Raw genomic sequence first — 14,367 nt, 5'->3', positions numbered from 1 at the left:
TAGAATTAGTGAGGGAGGTCCACATGGAAGAACATCTGTTCAGTTGTGGACCAATCAAGCGACCGGATGCTGTTTACATAGGGCAAAACTGGGGAACCTGCTGCCCTCCAGATGTTGTTGGATGCCAACTCCCGTTAGCCCCAGCAGCCACAACGGGCAGTGGTCAGAATGGGTAGTGGTCAGGAATTGGAGTACAAATACCTAGGAGGCAACATATTAGTCCCCACTGACGTATGGGAATACTGCATGTCAAATTTGTGACTGTTGTATCTGGCCTAATAAGTATGGCTTCCTACAAAATCCTGGGGTAGGTCTTCTGGATCTGTGGCCTCTCTGACAAAATACAATTTCCAGAGTTCTCTCAGGACGTGGAATGACTATTAAGCTACTTGGTGTATTATGAAACTAGTCAGTGGCAGAGCATCTGCTCTGCATTCATAAGGTCCCAGGTTCAATCCCCAGCATCTCCAGGGTATGCTGGGCATGTAACCCTGCCTGAAACCCTGCAGAGCTGCTACCAATCAGTGTAGACAATACTGAGCTAGATGGACCAGTCGTCTGACTCAGTATGAAGCACTTTCTGTTGAACCTGTAGATACCAACCCTCAACAGAAAAGTATCCATGAGTAGTGGGGAAGTTGATATAACTTTATGCTAATAAGCAACTTTCCTCCATTCCTCATTCTGAGTGCCAGGTGTTTGAGGACCAGGACATTTGCAGGAAAACCAGAATACAAAGCCATTGTACTACCAACCTTACTATATGCTTGTGAAACATGGATCACTTATAAATGCCATCTCCAAATCCTGGAAAGTTCCCATCAATGGTGTCTCCAAAATTTTTTACATATCACTTGGGAAGACAGGTGAACTAATGCCAGGGTACAGTGTTGAAGCAATGATTCTTCAACATCAACTTCGTTGGACTGGTCATGTTGTGCAGATGCCTGGTTATCATCTTCCAAAGCAACTACTCTATTCCAAACTCAAAAATGGAAAGCGTAATGCTGGTGGTCAACAAAAGAGGTTTAAAGACTCTCTCAAGGCAAATCTTAAAAAAGGTAGTATAAACACTGACAATTGGGAAACACTGGCCTGTGAGTGCTCCAATTGCACAACAGCCTTTACCAAAGGTGCCGTGGACTTCGAAGATGCTTGAACTCAGGACGAAAGGGAGAAACGTGCTAAGAGGAAGGGATGCTTGGCAAACCCTCACTGTGATCAACTCCCGTCCGGAAACCAATGTCCCCAATGTGGAAGGACGTGTGGATCCAGAATTGGCCTCCACAGTCACTTACGGACTCACTGTTAAGACTGTGTTCATGGAAGGCAATCTTACTCGGCTATGAGTGATCACCGAAGAAGAAAGAAGCAGCATCCAATTTGTCAAGACTTTTGAGGGAAATCATGTTTTGATTCATTTTAAATGCTCTTCCTCAGCAACAACAAATCTCCCTTTCCCTCTCTCTTTTTTAAAGTGGACATTGAAACCCCATATTTTTCTTAATTGCCTGCATGTGACTGCTGCTTGCAGCACAGAGCATGCCCCCCACCCATCCAAAGAAGCAACCCAGGTTTCAACCTAGTTTGTTTGAGCCAAAGTGTGTGTGTGTGGGGGGGGGGATTGCCAGTATGAATGGAGCTCAAATGGTTGACATGAGACTTCTGCCCTTGGCATAGCATGTAAAGGTGAACAACCATTTTTTTGTGCTTTCCCTTGGTCATGCAAAATGTTTTTCTTTTTATCTACTTCGGTGTGTTGTCAGATCGTCCTACCTGCTTCCTTCTTTTCTTTTCTTTTGATTTGATGATCAGCATTTTGCTTTGATGCTACAATAATAAATCCCAAATCAAGAAGAGGTCAAAGGTCTACTTTAGAACCTTTGACCACAAGGTCTCCAGATTAAAACCACACAATGATCACATTCCTGGGGGAGATAACTCCTGCCACAAAATAAAAGGGGAAATGATCTTTGCCCATAAATACTGTAGGTGTGGAAGGGCAATACAGAACTGGCTTGGCTCCACATTGACACTTAGTTGAAAGGATAGTGTCTCCCTTCATAGAAAAGTCAGTTACATTCCATGTTCTCTGTGATATTTTTGTGTTACCAAGAGACAGAACTCAGGGCTTCTTCATTCTCAGTGACTTCCATAGAAAGCTCACCAGGAAGTTTTGTGGTAACAAAACTAGAATTAATTGGCTCCGCCTGCCATTGGTTCTTCCTTTTTATTGGCTATGGCACTGCTGTTCATGTGTTCTGCCTTCACTTAAAAGAATTCTGGGAGCTCTAGTTTGTCCAGGATGCTGACAGTTAGGAGACCCCCCCCCCACTCCCCTCACAGAATGACAGTGCCCAGAGTGGTTTAAGAGTCAATCTCTCTTTGGGCAAAACTAGGGATTGGAGCTTTGGGAGGGGAATAGTGGCCAGCACCTTTAATGAGCTACAGCTCTCAGAATTCATTCTGGAAAGCTGTGACTGTTTAAAATTGTATCATAGTGTTTTAAATGTATGGTGCAAATGCAGCTTTTGTAGGCCTTCTGTCTGTTTGCATGTAGGGATAGCTAACATGAGGGCTCCTATGTTGTTAGGTTCTTGGATGAGTAATAGGTGTGTGTGGCAGTCCCTGTAACTCCCCTCTCCCTTGACCCATGCCCATGCTAATGACATTTTCATGCCACTATACAATAAATAAGTCCTAAGGTGTGGGAAGGTTTTTTTGCTGCAAGATACCAACACAGCCACTCTTTGAGCATGTATGTCCATGGATAACCTGGTCCCACCATCCACCATCCATTTTAAATTCCCATTCCTGATGCAACATTGCTCTGGTGGCATTGTGGAAAAATGTAAATGGTTGTCTTGCCACCACCAGATAATCCAACAGCTTGGGGCCCAGTAGAGGCCGGTTTATTTGGGCAAAAGGGGTGCTGCCCCATTAACCTGAGTCTGCCCTTGGGCAGTCCTCACTGGCCTGATTCCTGACTTACAGCCTGTCAGGAGGAGGGCAACCAAAATGGTCAAAGGCCTGGAAACGATGCCTTATGAGGAACGGCTAAGGGAGCTGGGCATGTTTAGCCTGGAGAAGAGGAGGTTAAGGGGTGATATGATAGCCATGTTCAAATATATAAAAGGATGTCACATAGAGGAGGGAGAAAGGTTGTTTTCTGCTGCTCCAGAGAAGCGGACACGGAGCAATGGATCCAAACTACAAGAAAGAAGATTCCACCTAAACATTAGGAAGAACTTCCTGACAGTAAGAGCTGTTCGACAGTGGAATTTGCTGCCAAGGAGTGTGGTGGAGTCTCCTTCTTTGGAGGTCTTTAAGCAGAGGCTTGACAACCATATGTCAGGAGTGCTCTGATGGTGTTTCCTGCTTGGCAGGGGGTTGGACTCGATGGCCCTTGTGGTCTCTTCCAACTCTATGATTCTAGGAGGCGATACTCTTTGCAAATTGGTTCTAGAGCTACCTCCTGTTGGGTGTCCCACTTTCCACACCACTGCTGGAAAACACTAACTGGTCTTCATCATGAGCCCATTCTCATGTTCTTTCTCATTATAGCAACAACTAAAGGATAGCTTTCATTGCTGTTTTCAGATTCATTTAAAAGTGCTATGATTAAAGGGGAATTGGTCGAGACCACAGTAACATTTGGGACCCTTCCTCCATTCTGTGTAGGGTTTGATTTGGTTCATTTGTTTTTGGCTCTACCAAGTCCTCTTTCAGTAGGCAGCATTCAACTAGGGCTGTAGTCTAGCAAGAGAAATATTAGTCAATGAATGGTATTAGCTAAAGAATCAATTAATAAATAAAATATGCAGAAATCTGCATATGAAGAAAAATGTTGATTGGTTCAAGAAGGAAACACCCTTCAGTGTTTTTTTCATAACTCACACATCCAGCAAAGCAGGCACCACATCTGAGAAGAAGCATTCTTTCCTCTCTGATATACAAAGAAGGAATGCTTCCAATAAGATATCACATTACCTGCTGGGAGGTTGTTCTTTTTGTTAACTTATTAAAAATAATTTAACAAATTAAAGACCTGCTACCTGCAACCTGATTAATGAAGGGTGCATTTTTCATTGATGCAACCAGTTTTAATAGATCCAGGGATGGGGGATCTGTGGTCCTCCAGATGTTGTTGGACTCCAACCCTCATCAGCCCCTAGCTCACAGGGCCAGTGCTCAGGGATGATGGGAACTGTAGTCCAACAAACAGAGGGCCATAGGTTTCCCCATCCCCGATCTAACCAATGAATCAAATATAGTAGTGGGACTGATTTCTGAGCGAACATGCATTGCAGATGCTGAAGCCTGAGTTTCAGCTATCTACTGGTCCATGTGACTCTGGAGTAACTGAACGATTGGAGTTCATTAAGGCTGAGTAAGGGCTTGGGGAAAAGCCATAGGAACAAAGATGAGGACATAGGAAGCTGCTATTGGCCCATCTAACTCAGTATCATCCAGTCTGATTGGTCACTGATCTCCAGGATTTCACACAGGAGCTTTTCCCAGCTGTCTAGAGATGCCAGGGAACCTGAGACCTTCTGCATGCAAAGCAGATGCTCTGACACTGAACTACAGCCCCCCCAGCATTGCTTTTTCTACAGTGACTCGACTGACATTTCAGGAGGGTCCCAAGGGACATGACAGATTTCTCTCTCTCTCAAAGACCTTCCTAATTAACCCAGATTGGGTCAACGGAGCGCTGCATATATCTGTCAAGTAGATATAAACATAAGGAACACCCAACAGATGCCTGCCAATCACATGAGTGGGGGGGAGGAAAGTGGAGAATTTGAGAATGAGTTATATTACATTTTTTAAAAATAAAGAACACCCACCCTAATGTTTTGTGCTCATATCAGTAAATGAAGTTAAATGAAACTGTGTGTCTCGTAAGAACCTTTTGCTCATTTTTGTTAAAAAACAAAATGTTACTACTAATCTAAATGAAACCCTCCCCACTAACTCATGCATCTACTTCGTCATTTATTTAAAATACTATCATTATGACATGAGCCTTCGCTCTTTGTCTCTCTCCACAGTCTTACTTTTCACCAGCTACTCAGCTCCCCCCTGCCCCTTCTCTCGCCCAGTTTCATACAGTACAAAGGCTATAAACTAATGTACCAGTCTATGGGCTTTTATGGGGCAGGGAAGGAAAGGGGGGGGTGTGGAACGCAGGAAAGGGGAACTATTTGCTTGGGAGCCACTGTTACAGGAAAAGGTCTCACAGTCCGGTTGGCTGTTGGTCCACAACTAACATGTTTCTCCGACCTTTTTTGCTGCATGGGTCAATACCCCCCCTCAAAATGGCGGCGATGTTGGTGGCTCCAGGCATTTGAAAGAGGCTCCAAAAGGTTAATAGGTTTCATGGTGTTCATCTTGCTTTCCTTTGCGATGGCAGAATCAAAATGGAGGGCTGTTGATGCCATGTGGTTGGGCGTTGCCATGTTCCTCCTGAGCTCAATGCTAGTGCCATGATATTTATTTATTTTTTCTGTGGATGATCTGGCAGCAGCCTTGAAATTTCATTTTTTTTTAAAAAAAATGAAAGTCTTTCTTAATTTAACACTCCTGTTGTCACAGAGCCTGAAGTCAGCACGAAGGTAGAGCTGAGGAAAATATGGCTGTAAGAGTCTGAGCTGAGAAATCAGGGGGCACGTGAGGGGTTGGGGAGTCATCTGTGAAGATGGGCATTCTTTTCAGGGTTCCCCCTTGTTTTCCCTTGAATTTCATGAGGCAAAATAAGAACTCTGCATAGAGTACAGCCTGTCAATTGGGTTTCCAACCCTGGCCTGCATGGAGTTTACTTCTGAGGAGGCCAGGAAACAGTCGCTCAAGCTAGTTAGAGAGGTATCGCTGTCGATGTCGTGGAAAATCGAGTCATTCCCTGTGAGGCACAAAACACAGCAACACAAGCACATTAGTACACGCTGAATTGCTCACTCAGAGAAAGAGCCCTGGGATTCCCTTATCACCTCATGCAATGGAAGCCCATCTGCACACACAGCAGAATAACGTGATATGGATTTTCTTGAGCCATGCCACTTCACACTGTATTTGGAGGGAAATCTCATGCTTAATTGCTGCCCCTACATGAAAAATACCCCTTTTGCAGAAAATGAGTATGCCAAGGTCAGCCTGACATGCTAATTCCCCTCCTCTCTCCCTTTCTCCTTCTCGTTGCTATTTTTCCATGTGCATGGCTGGGGGCATCTGCAGGAATTTTTGGTGGACAGGGAGAGTAAAAGTTCTAAAAATGCTAAAAACTTTGGCTGCATTCGCAGGGCAGTTTAATCTGACATTCCCCTAACAGTTTTCCACCTTGTATTTGAGCTTTCATGAAATGTAATAAGTACTTCTGGCTCTGCCACATAATATGGCAAGTTTAGTACTCATTCCTCGTGTTATTTGCAAATAACATGGAAATGAGTGCTAAACTTGTGCTACGTTCCACTGTATTTTGAGAAGTGTCTTTTATGTTGTACGAAAGTTCAAATACTGTATTTACTCGAATCTAGTGCTCACCTTTTTTGGCCAAATTATTTTTTGCAAAAATGAAGGTGTGCATTACATTCGATGGCACAATAGACTTGAGTAAATACGGTATAATGTGGAAATTGACAATTATTGAAACATCCAGGAAACAGAATAAACTGCTATGTGAATTCAGTCTAACTCATTACAAACAAAATGAAAGCCAAGTGTCTGGAGATTATGGTTCATCCACCGTAAAGGGGTTGCAGCTGCCCCTCTTGTGGAAACCAGTGTAACCAGTGTTATTTTTCATGTGCTATATCACTGTAGGTGGAGGAAATCTCATTTTTGAGCAAACACAGCGAAAATTCTCCCTGTATGCAGCAATGGAGCCCATTAGGGAGAAAGCTAGCCTAAAACCCTGCTCCCTCTCAGGCTAATTTTCTACAGCATTCCAGCCAAGCAGTCTGGAGTGGTACAGTCCTGGCAAAGGATTTAGGGGAGGTAAGGAGGGACATGGGGGGAGAGGGGGGGAAGGGATATTGCCCTAGTGTGAGTACTTGCACTGGTTTGTGCTAGTGTACTGGATTAATTAAACTCAGCCCGGTGAGTCTAAGTTAGTCCCATCCATTATTTTCAATGGGTTGGCTCTGAGTGGGACTAATATTTGGCTGCAACTCCAAAGCTTTATTTCTTTGGGCTCCTAATCACTGCAGAGTTTAGTGACTGCATTGCGAGGGTGGAGAAGCGGTGAGGATTTGCCAAGGACTTCTTTGCATTGCAGTCTGCAGCATTTTGGAAGGGCTTTAAAAAGAAAAGAAAAATCGAAAAGAGAAAGTTCCTTTTCTAACTGACATGAGTAAACAATCTGTGGGAAGCTGTTTGGTCACAGAGAAGAGATTCTGCATTCCATCCCAGGAAACTGTGGCTCCCAGGAATGGCGGTATCAAATGGTGTCAATGGCAAATATGGAACTGGGAGAAGAGCAAAGCTTTTGCTCACTCGCTCCATTAACGAAAGCTGCCCACTCTTCAGTCCACCCTGTGACCTCCCCTACCATTTAACACACAGTTCCTCCACTGTGGCAGGAGATAGCTTTCTGGACTAGATGAGCCTTTGGTCTGATCCATCAAGGCAAGAGTCATTATTTTACCAGCAGTATGTGGCCTGGTGGATTCAGTGTGTAATTTAGAACAGCAGGTGCCTGCTCAGTCCCACAGACTGACTAGGTGGCCTCGGATCTGTCGCGATCTTCCAACCATAAATCCTTCATCTCCTGATTAGGAATCTTAAATGTTACACCCCACACACTGTTGTTGTGTGACGTTTGAGGAGATAAGGTCTGCACATCAATTTGCATTGCTAAGGAATTGTATAAGCAAGGTGATAACTCAGCCTTCTGCCAAACCACATCTGACTTTGCATTCCTCATGATGAGGTAGTGGAGAGACAGGTTATTGAAGGTGCTGGGTTCTTTTCTGCCTCCTTAGAATATGAAGCAAGCATCTAGACTACATTCTTTGGTTGGCTTCATACCAGTTTAGCTGCGATGGCTCCATTGTCTCCTTCCCATGAACAGAGGCAGATTTAGGGAAGTGCGACCGGTTCAGTTGCACTGGGTGAGGAGCTTTGGGGGCGCCACCAGGGACACCTCAACTAATATTTAGAAGAAAGCATGAGAAGTGGGGAGGGCTGAATTCTGACATCACACAGGGCACCACTGAATCTGAGACCCCAAGGACTGCCATGAATCCTGGGAAACAGAGTTTGGGGAAGGTGTAAAGAATTCTCTGGAGAATATCCCATGGTCCCCTCCCTCACAGAGCTGAAGATCCCAAGGCCTCCATCAGAGAGTTACAGTTTAAACAAATATTATAGGCATGCCCCAAATCCCCATGAGACCTACTAGGAATGCTGGATTGACAATATATCACATAAGTAGGGCATTGTGATGTCAAAGGTAAAACAGCTAATAATGTTCAACTCTGGACCATCTCCAGAAGCAAATGGTCAGCTTTTGAACCATTTTGCAAGCTGCTGGGCTAGTTTAAAAAACCAGTTAATACAGGCACAAGGGCTGTGGTGACAGCAGTGACAGCTGGAAGATTCCTCCTGCCTCCCTTGGTTTTTTTGTTTTTCCTTCCAGAATAAATTATATTTCCCAAGATCCCTGACATTTAGATCACTATCATAGTGGCAACCCAAAAACCTGAGCTAGAGGGTTAAGGAGGGCCCTGGTATCTTTGTGTGGCTTCTGCCGGCCAGCTAAGAAGATTTAGGGGTGTTTTGGGTGAGGAGGGTGAGGGCTGATGGGAAATTAAGGGAAGAATTCAGAGCTTGCTACATTTCCAGTGGCGTTACTAGAAGTTTGATGGAGCTTGAAAGGGCTCATAATTCTTCATTCAGAAATGCCATTGCTTTGAAATACTATATAAGGGAGCAGAAGTCTTTCTGGTAGAGTCCAGCACAAGCAGAACAGAAAGGAGAGGCTTCCAGAGGCTCAATGGAGACTCATTTTCCCTCTTTGCTTGTTTTGGACCCTGGTGGAAGGAACTCTATTTCCTCCAGAAGAAGACCAAAATGATGCCTTGGATACAAACGACATCTAATATTAACATCTGGATCAAGTTGCTCCCAGGGCTTTCCACCTTGTAAAATGACAGGGAGACCTCTCAAGAGTGTGGGCTTGGGAATCCTAGACCGAAGCTTCCATGTTCTACCTTGGACATGCCAACAGCAGCTGGTTCCCAGTGAGTCTTACCATAGGGGTTCATGTGGTCACCTGGCATTTGTGGTGGTGTGAGACCTTGCTGGAAGGGGTCAGTGGCATAGCTGCTCTGATCCATCGCTACAATCTGCTGCTGTGGCGGTGCTAGCGGTGTATAAGAGGTCATCATCCCCTCCATTCGGTTGGACATCACTTCTGCAAAGAAAGACAATTGACTTCATCTAAAGCTCCTCCTGTGAGATTGATGAAATTACAGTGCTCTCGGCCTTTGACGTTGCCCCTGTTTTCTTTCCATTTGGGGCTGAGTTTAAAAAGGGGGGAGGGGGCAAGCACCACAAACATTTTCATCACTACGAAGCACCACCCTCCATAGTCCAGTGATTGGAAGGGACTGACTGCAGGAAAAGGGGATAACAGTGTTCACATTTTCAGGAAATATCGTATTTTTTGCTCTATAGGACACACTTTTTCCCCTCCAAAAATTAAGGGGAAATGTGTGTGCACCCTATGGAGCGAATGCAGGCTCCTTGGCTTCAGCGATAGCAACATGAAGCCTCCGAAGCGCAGAGGGAGCGCTCCCTCCATGCTCCAGAGGCTTCGCGTTGCTTTTGCTGAAGCCTGGAGAGTGCTGCCTGAAGCCTTCGGAGCACAGAGCGAGTTCCCGCTGCGCTCCGGAGGCTTTGGGTTCCTTTTGCTGAAGCCGGGAGAGCAAGAGGGAGAGCTGCGCAGTGCCCCTGCAGCCAAGCGGGAGGAGAAAAGGAAGGGGCTCTGTTTCTCCTGCCGCTTCACTGAAGGGGCGCTGAGCAGAGGGGGGAGATTTTTTTCCCTTGTTCTCCCCCTCTAAAACAATGTGCATCCTATGGTCCGGTGCGTCCTATAGAGCGAAAAATACGGTACACTGCCATCTAGTTCAGCATCCTGTTTTCACAGGGCCCATCCAGATGCCTGGGGGGAACCAACATGTAGGACCCAAAGACAAGACTACTTTCTCCTCCTGTGGCTTCATGAAACTGGCATTCAGACGCATTAATGCCTCTGATCATGGAGGCACCTTGTCCTCCATGAGTGTATCCAATCCTCTTTTAAAGCCATCCAAGGTAGTGGCTATTACTGCCTCCTGTGGGAGTGAGTTCCATAGTTTAACTATGTACTGCTGGATCTTCCAGCACTCAGCTTCAATAGATGCCCATGATGAGTTCCAGCTCTGGGGCGGCGGGGGCGGGGGGAGGATCTTGTCTCTCTCTTATTTTTTCCATGGCATGCATAAGCTTCAAACTTCTGTCATTTCATCTCTTACTTGCCTTTTCTCTAAACTAAAAAGTCCCAAATGTTGCAACCTTTCCTTCTCCACCCACTTGATCATTTTGGTTGCCCTTTTCTGAACTTTTCCAACTCTACAGTACACCATCCTATTTGAGCTGGGGCGACCAAAAAAATCACACCCTATTCCAATTGTGACCACACCATAGATTTGCAATGCAATTCTCAGCATCTTCTCCAAACTCCAGCTACTAAGATTCTTTGGGGGAAGCTATCCCTATTAAATTGGTATCAAACCAATGTGCAGCATAGGTGAGCCCTAAGTCTTTTGATGCTGCATTCCACACACACACACACACACAAAATTTATTTTCGAACAGTCTAGGATCTGGATTTGATTTGACACCTGCTGCAGAATAGTCCTGACTCACAGCCCCTTCTCCTCATCCTCCCCAACCACAAGCCCAGAGTTCCTTCATTTCCATCATATTGTTTCAAAGGAGCTATTTGTTTCTGCCAGGGTGGAACGAGAAGTAGCTAATTGTTTCCTTGAAATTCACTCCCACGATCCCAGGCTGTCTACTCCGACATGATGCAATGCCAGACAGGTGATGAATACTGTTGCATCGCTCATCCATATGCAGTGCTTTGGGGTTGCACATCCTATCCTGAGTGTTGCAAGTGGTTTGGGGTGGAGACTCCTGTTTTGTCCAGTCCTTGCCACAGCAGTGTGCCAGCCCGAACTGGCGCCACAGGGTGCCAGAGCTGCAAGAACAGATAAGAACACCATGCTAATGGGATGGCGAAGAAGCAGCAATGTGGGGGTGTAATTGCCAAGAGGTCTAGCCGGTTGGGGCCCTTCTTCTCCTCATTTCAAAGTCCATCTTGGAAACTAGCCATCATTGCTTTGAGTTGTTGTTGGGTTTTCTTCTGGTCGTTGTTTGTTTTATAATCAAGCAATGTATGAATTTATGGCTGTGCTCTGCCTCCATAGTCAGAGGTTGTATGCTTCTAAACATCAATTGCTGGAAGCCACAGGAGAAGAGAGTGCTCTTGTGATATGGTCCTGCTTGCTGATTTCCCGCAGGAATCTGGTTGGCCACTGGGAGAACAGGAAACAGGACTAGATGAACTATTGGCTTGATACAGCAGGGTTCTCCTTATGTTCTTAACTAGCTTTTAACAAGAGCCATATTTTGAACATTAGAAGAACCTGGCTGCTGTTTCAGGCCAGAGGCCCAATCTAGTCTGGTGTCCTGTTCTCCCAGTGGCCAACCTGATGGCTGTGGCCAACCACATGCCGATGGCAAGCTCAAGAGTTCTCTCCCCAAATAATTCCCAGCAACTGATATTCCTATTGCCTCTGACAGTGGAGGCAGAAGATAGTCGTGGTGGCTAGAAGGTTTATCTTCCATGAGGATAAATAAATACCTATAAACGTGAAGTTCAAGTCTGATTCAAATCTTGTCTCTGCTAGGAACTTACTATTTTATTTTATTTCACTTAGAAGCATGCTTAATATTTCAAAAAGTGGTGTCAATCAGTAGTGAGCATCAGACATGTATCAGCCATCCCCTGCCTCCAGTATTCAATATGGGGCTAACGTGCAAAGGACTATGTTACATGGGTGGTATAAGGATTAAAACAATGTATATGGGGATGCTTTGAACATGCACATATGCGAAGCATGATTAGTAATCCAAGGGAAGGGTGAGAAAGGTGCTTCTTTCACCTGCCAATTATTCCTCGGAAATATCCTCCAGGCTGTTTTTAACCTGGGTCCCCCTGCCAAGCTGGGCTCCAAGCCCAATGATCAGCTTGACTTTGGGAAACTATGGGTGGAGGAAACATTCACAGGGGAGAATCAACTCAGCAGGGCAGGGTAGGGGAGTGGGGCATAGGCAAAACCCTCTTATGCTCACCAGTGCTTTTTTTAAAGAAAAAAGGCGCCAGTACTCACCATGAAGTTGTTACAGTAAGTGCCACACTTTTAACATGTGGGGGGGAGGTGCCGGTACTGCGTACCCTTGGGTACCCCCAGAAAAAAACAGTGCTGATGCTCACTGAGTCTTTTCTGTAAATGTATTCCCCTCTTTCCCTATGTCTAGAGGGTTTAAAAACAAGACACAACATGGCAGAGCATTCAGCTTAGGTAATCCTCCCTCTGCATTCCAGAATGGTATAGTCCTCCTAGGAATAGTACAATTATTCTACCTATGTCTGTCTCTCTCTCTCTCTCTCTCTTTCTTTCTTTCTTTCTTTCTTTCTTTCTTTCTTTCTTTCTGTTTGGCTGCAACTTGCAGGGTATATACCCAGTACTCAAGCTTCTGTGGTTAAAAGCCTTTCACTCTTTTTGTTTGTGTGTAAGCATATCCTGGGTTCACACCTTGAATATTCTGCATTGGGCTGGCCACCCAAATCAGAAATGATGCAATGGAACTGGAAAAAAGGCCATAACCCCCAAATGCCATCATCAACCCCAAGGGTCCCATCCACGTCACCACTGTGGTTTCACCTTGACCTAGTCGCTGTGAATTCTGCTGCTCCTGCTGCTGTTGATGCCTTCGGGCCAATTTCTTCATCTGAGGAAGAAAGGAAAATCAGGACTAAACAGGGGCACATCAATCAAATTCTCACACTGGCTGAATTAGATGCCCGTGGGAAGCCTGCAAGAAGGACCTGAGTGCAACAAGACTCTCCCCTCCTGCTGTTTCCAGCAACGGGCATACAGAGGCATACTACTCTGACAGTGAAGGTAGAACATAAGAAGAGCCCTGCTTGGTCAGGCCAATGGCCTTTTAGTCCATCACCCTGTTCTCATAGTGGCTGACCAGGTGCCTGTGGGAAGCCTGAAAGAAGGACATGAGCACAACTGCACTCTGCTCACTTGCAATTCCCAGCTACTGGTATTCAGAGGCATGATGCCTCTGACAGTGGAGGTAGAACATAGCCACCATCTCTAGTAGTGCAAGAGTGTCCTTCTAGCAGGCAGTAATGCAGTGACATTGGGGAAGCATTGCACAACAACAAATAAAGTGGAATTGTGTGTGGACTAATGTAAAATTGTGGTGTCAATTGCATTTTGCAGAATTCCCCTTTAAAAAAAAAAAACCAGCACACCAGTCTGGGGCGGTCCTAGGAGAGGCAATAGATGTGATTCACTGTTCCTCTTCCTATGTATCCAGTGTTACTCCTACTCACACTAGACCAATTAAAATAAATAAATATGGCCAATGTAGCATCTTAACTTGAATTCACATATTTCCCTACCTCCCCACTCTGACTACCAACCCCTGAACTATTTCTACTTATGGAGCTTTCTCACTTTGGGTAAAGTTAAGCAGGGACTGCTTAGGGTATGACACAGGAAGTAAAACAAAGAAGGATGTACAAGTCACTTGTACTTCCTGTCCTCCACTTCTCCCCCCCAAATCCTGTAATATCTATTATGCTTGATCGCCATATTCCATACCCCTCAACCGTCCCGATTTTCTCGGGACATCCTGAAATTACAGAAGCTATCTCAGCTTCTGATTGGATTCTGGAATGTCCCAACTTTTGTTGCTGTGGCTCCTGCGAGAGCGCAGCACCAAAAGAGGCAGTGAAGGACCTTGTGATGATGACAAGAAGGAAGGGTGAAAAGAGCATGTGTGCGAACTTGCATTTCTCAAGGTGTGAGGGGAGAGGGAGAGGGGAGGGGGAGAGAAATCCGGGCGATGGTCACGTGGTTGCACAGTAGAGTCGTGCATCTCTGGGCGGAAGGAGGAGGTGGCAGCAACAGCAGCAGCAGCAGCAGCAGCAGCAACAACAACAACAGCAGAATTAGTAGTCGAGCCAGCTTGCTGAGGTCACATATGGCAGTGTTACCCACTACCGTGAGTGCTTCCTTC

The 14,367-nt window shown here is 45.5% G+C and overlaps 1 protein-coding gene across 2 annotated transcripts in view; it reads right to left on the bottom strand.

The window, feature by feature from the left end:
* Positions 1 to 4,981: 4,981 nt before the first annotated feature.
* LMX1B (LIM homeobox transcription factor 1 beta) overlaps positions 4,982 to 14,367 on the bottom strand; it is a 159,615-nt gene continuing 150,229 nt past the window's right edge. Inside the window, exons 6-8 of one of the 2 annotated variants that reach the window (XM_081847706.1) lie at positions 12,993 to 13,059; positions 9,272 to 9,412; positions 4,982 to 5,902 (exon numbers count right to left, since the gene is read on the bottom strand). In XM_081847706.1, coding sequence (XP_081703832.1) covers positions 5,745 to 5,902; positions 9,272 to 9,412; positions 12,993 to 13,059 — 366 coding nt within the window. In that variant the 3' untranslated portion in view covers positions 4,982 to 5,744. Of the gene's footprint in view, positions 5,903 to 9,250; positions 9,413 to 12,992; positions 13,060 to 14,367 lie in introns of both variants that reach the window. The other variant, XM_081847705.1, reaches the window with a different exon arrangement.

Source organism: Podarcis erhardii, assembly GCF_964252035.2.
Source record: "Podarcis erhardii genome assembly, chromosome: Z".
NCBI classification, from domain to species: domain Eukaryota; kingdom Metazoa; phylum Chordata; class Lepidosauria; order Squamata; family Lacertidae; genus Podarcis; species Podarcis erhardii.
Note: the sequence above shows the minus strand (reverse complement) of the source record. Positions and strands in the feature narration are given on the sequence as shown.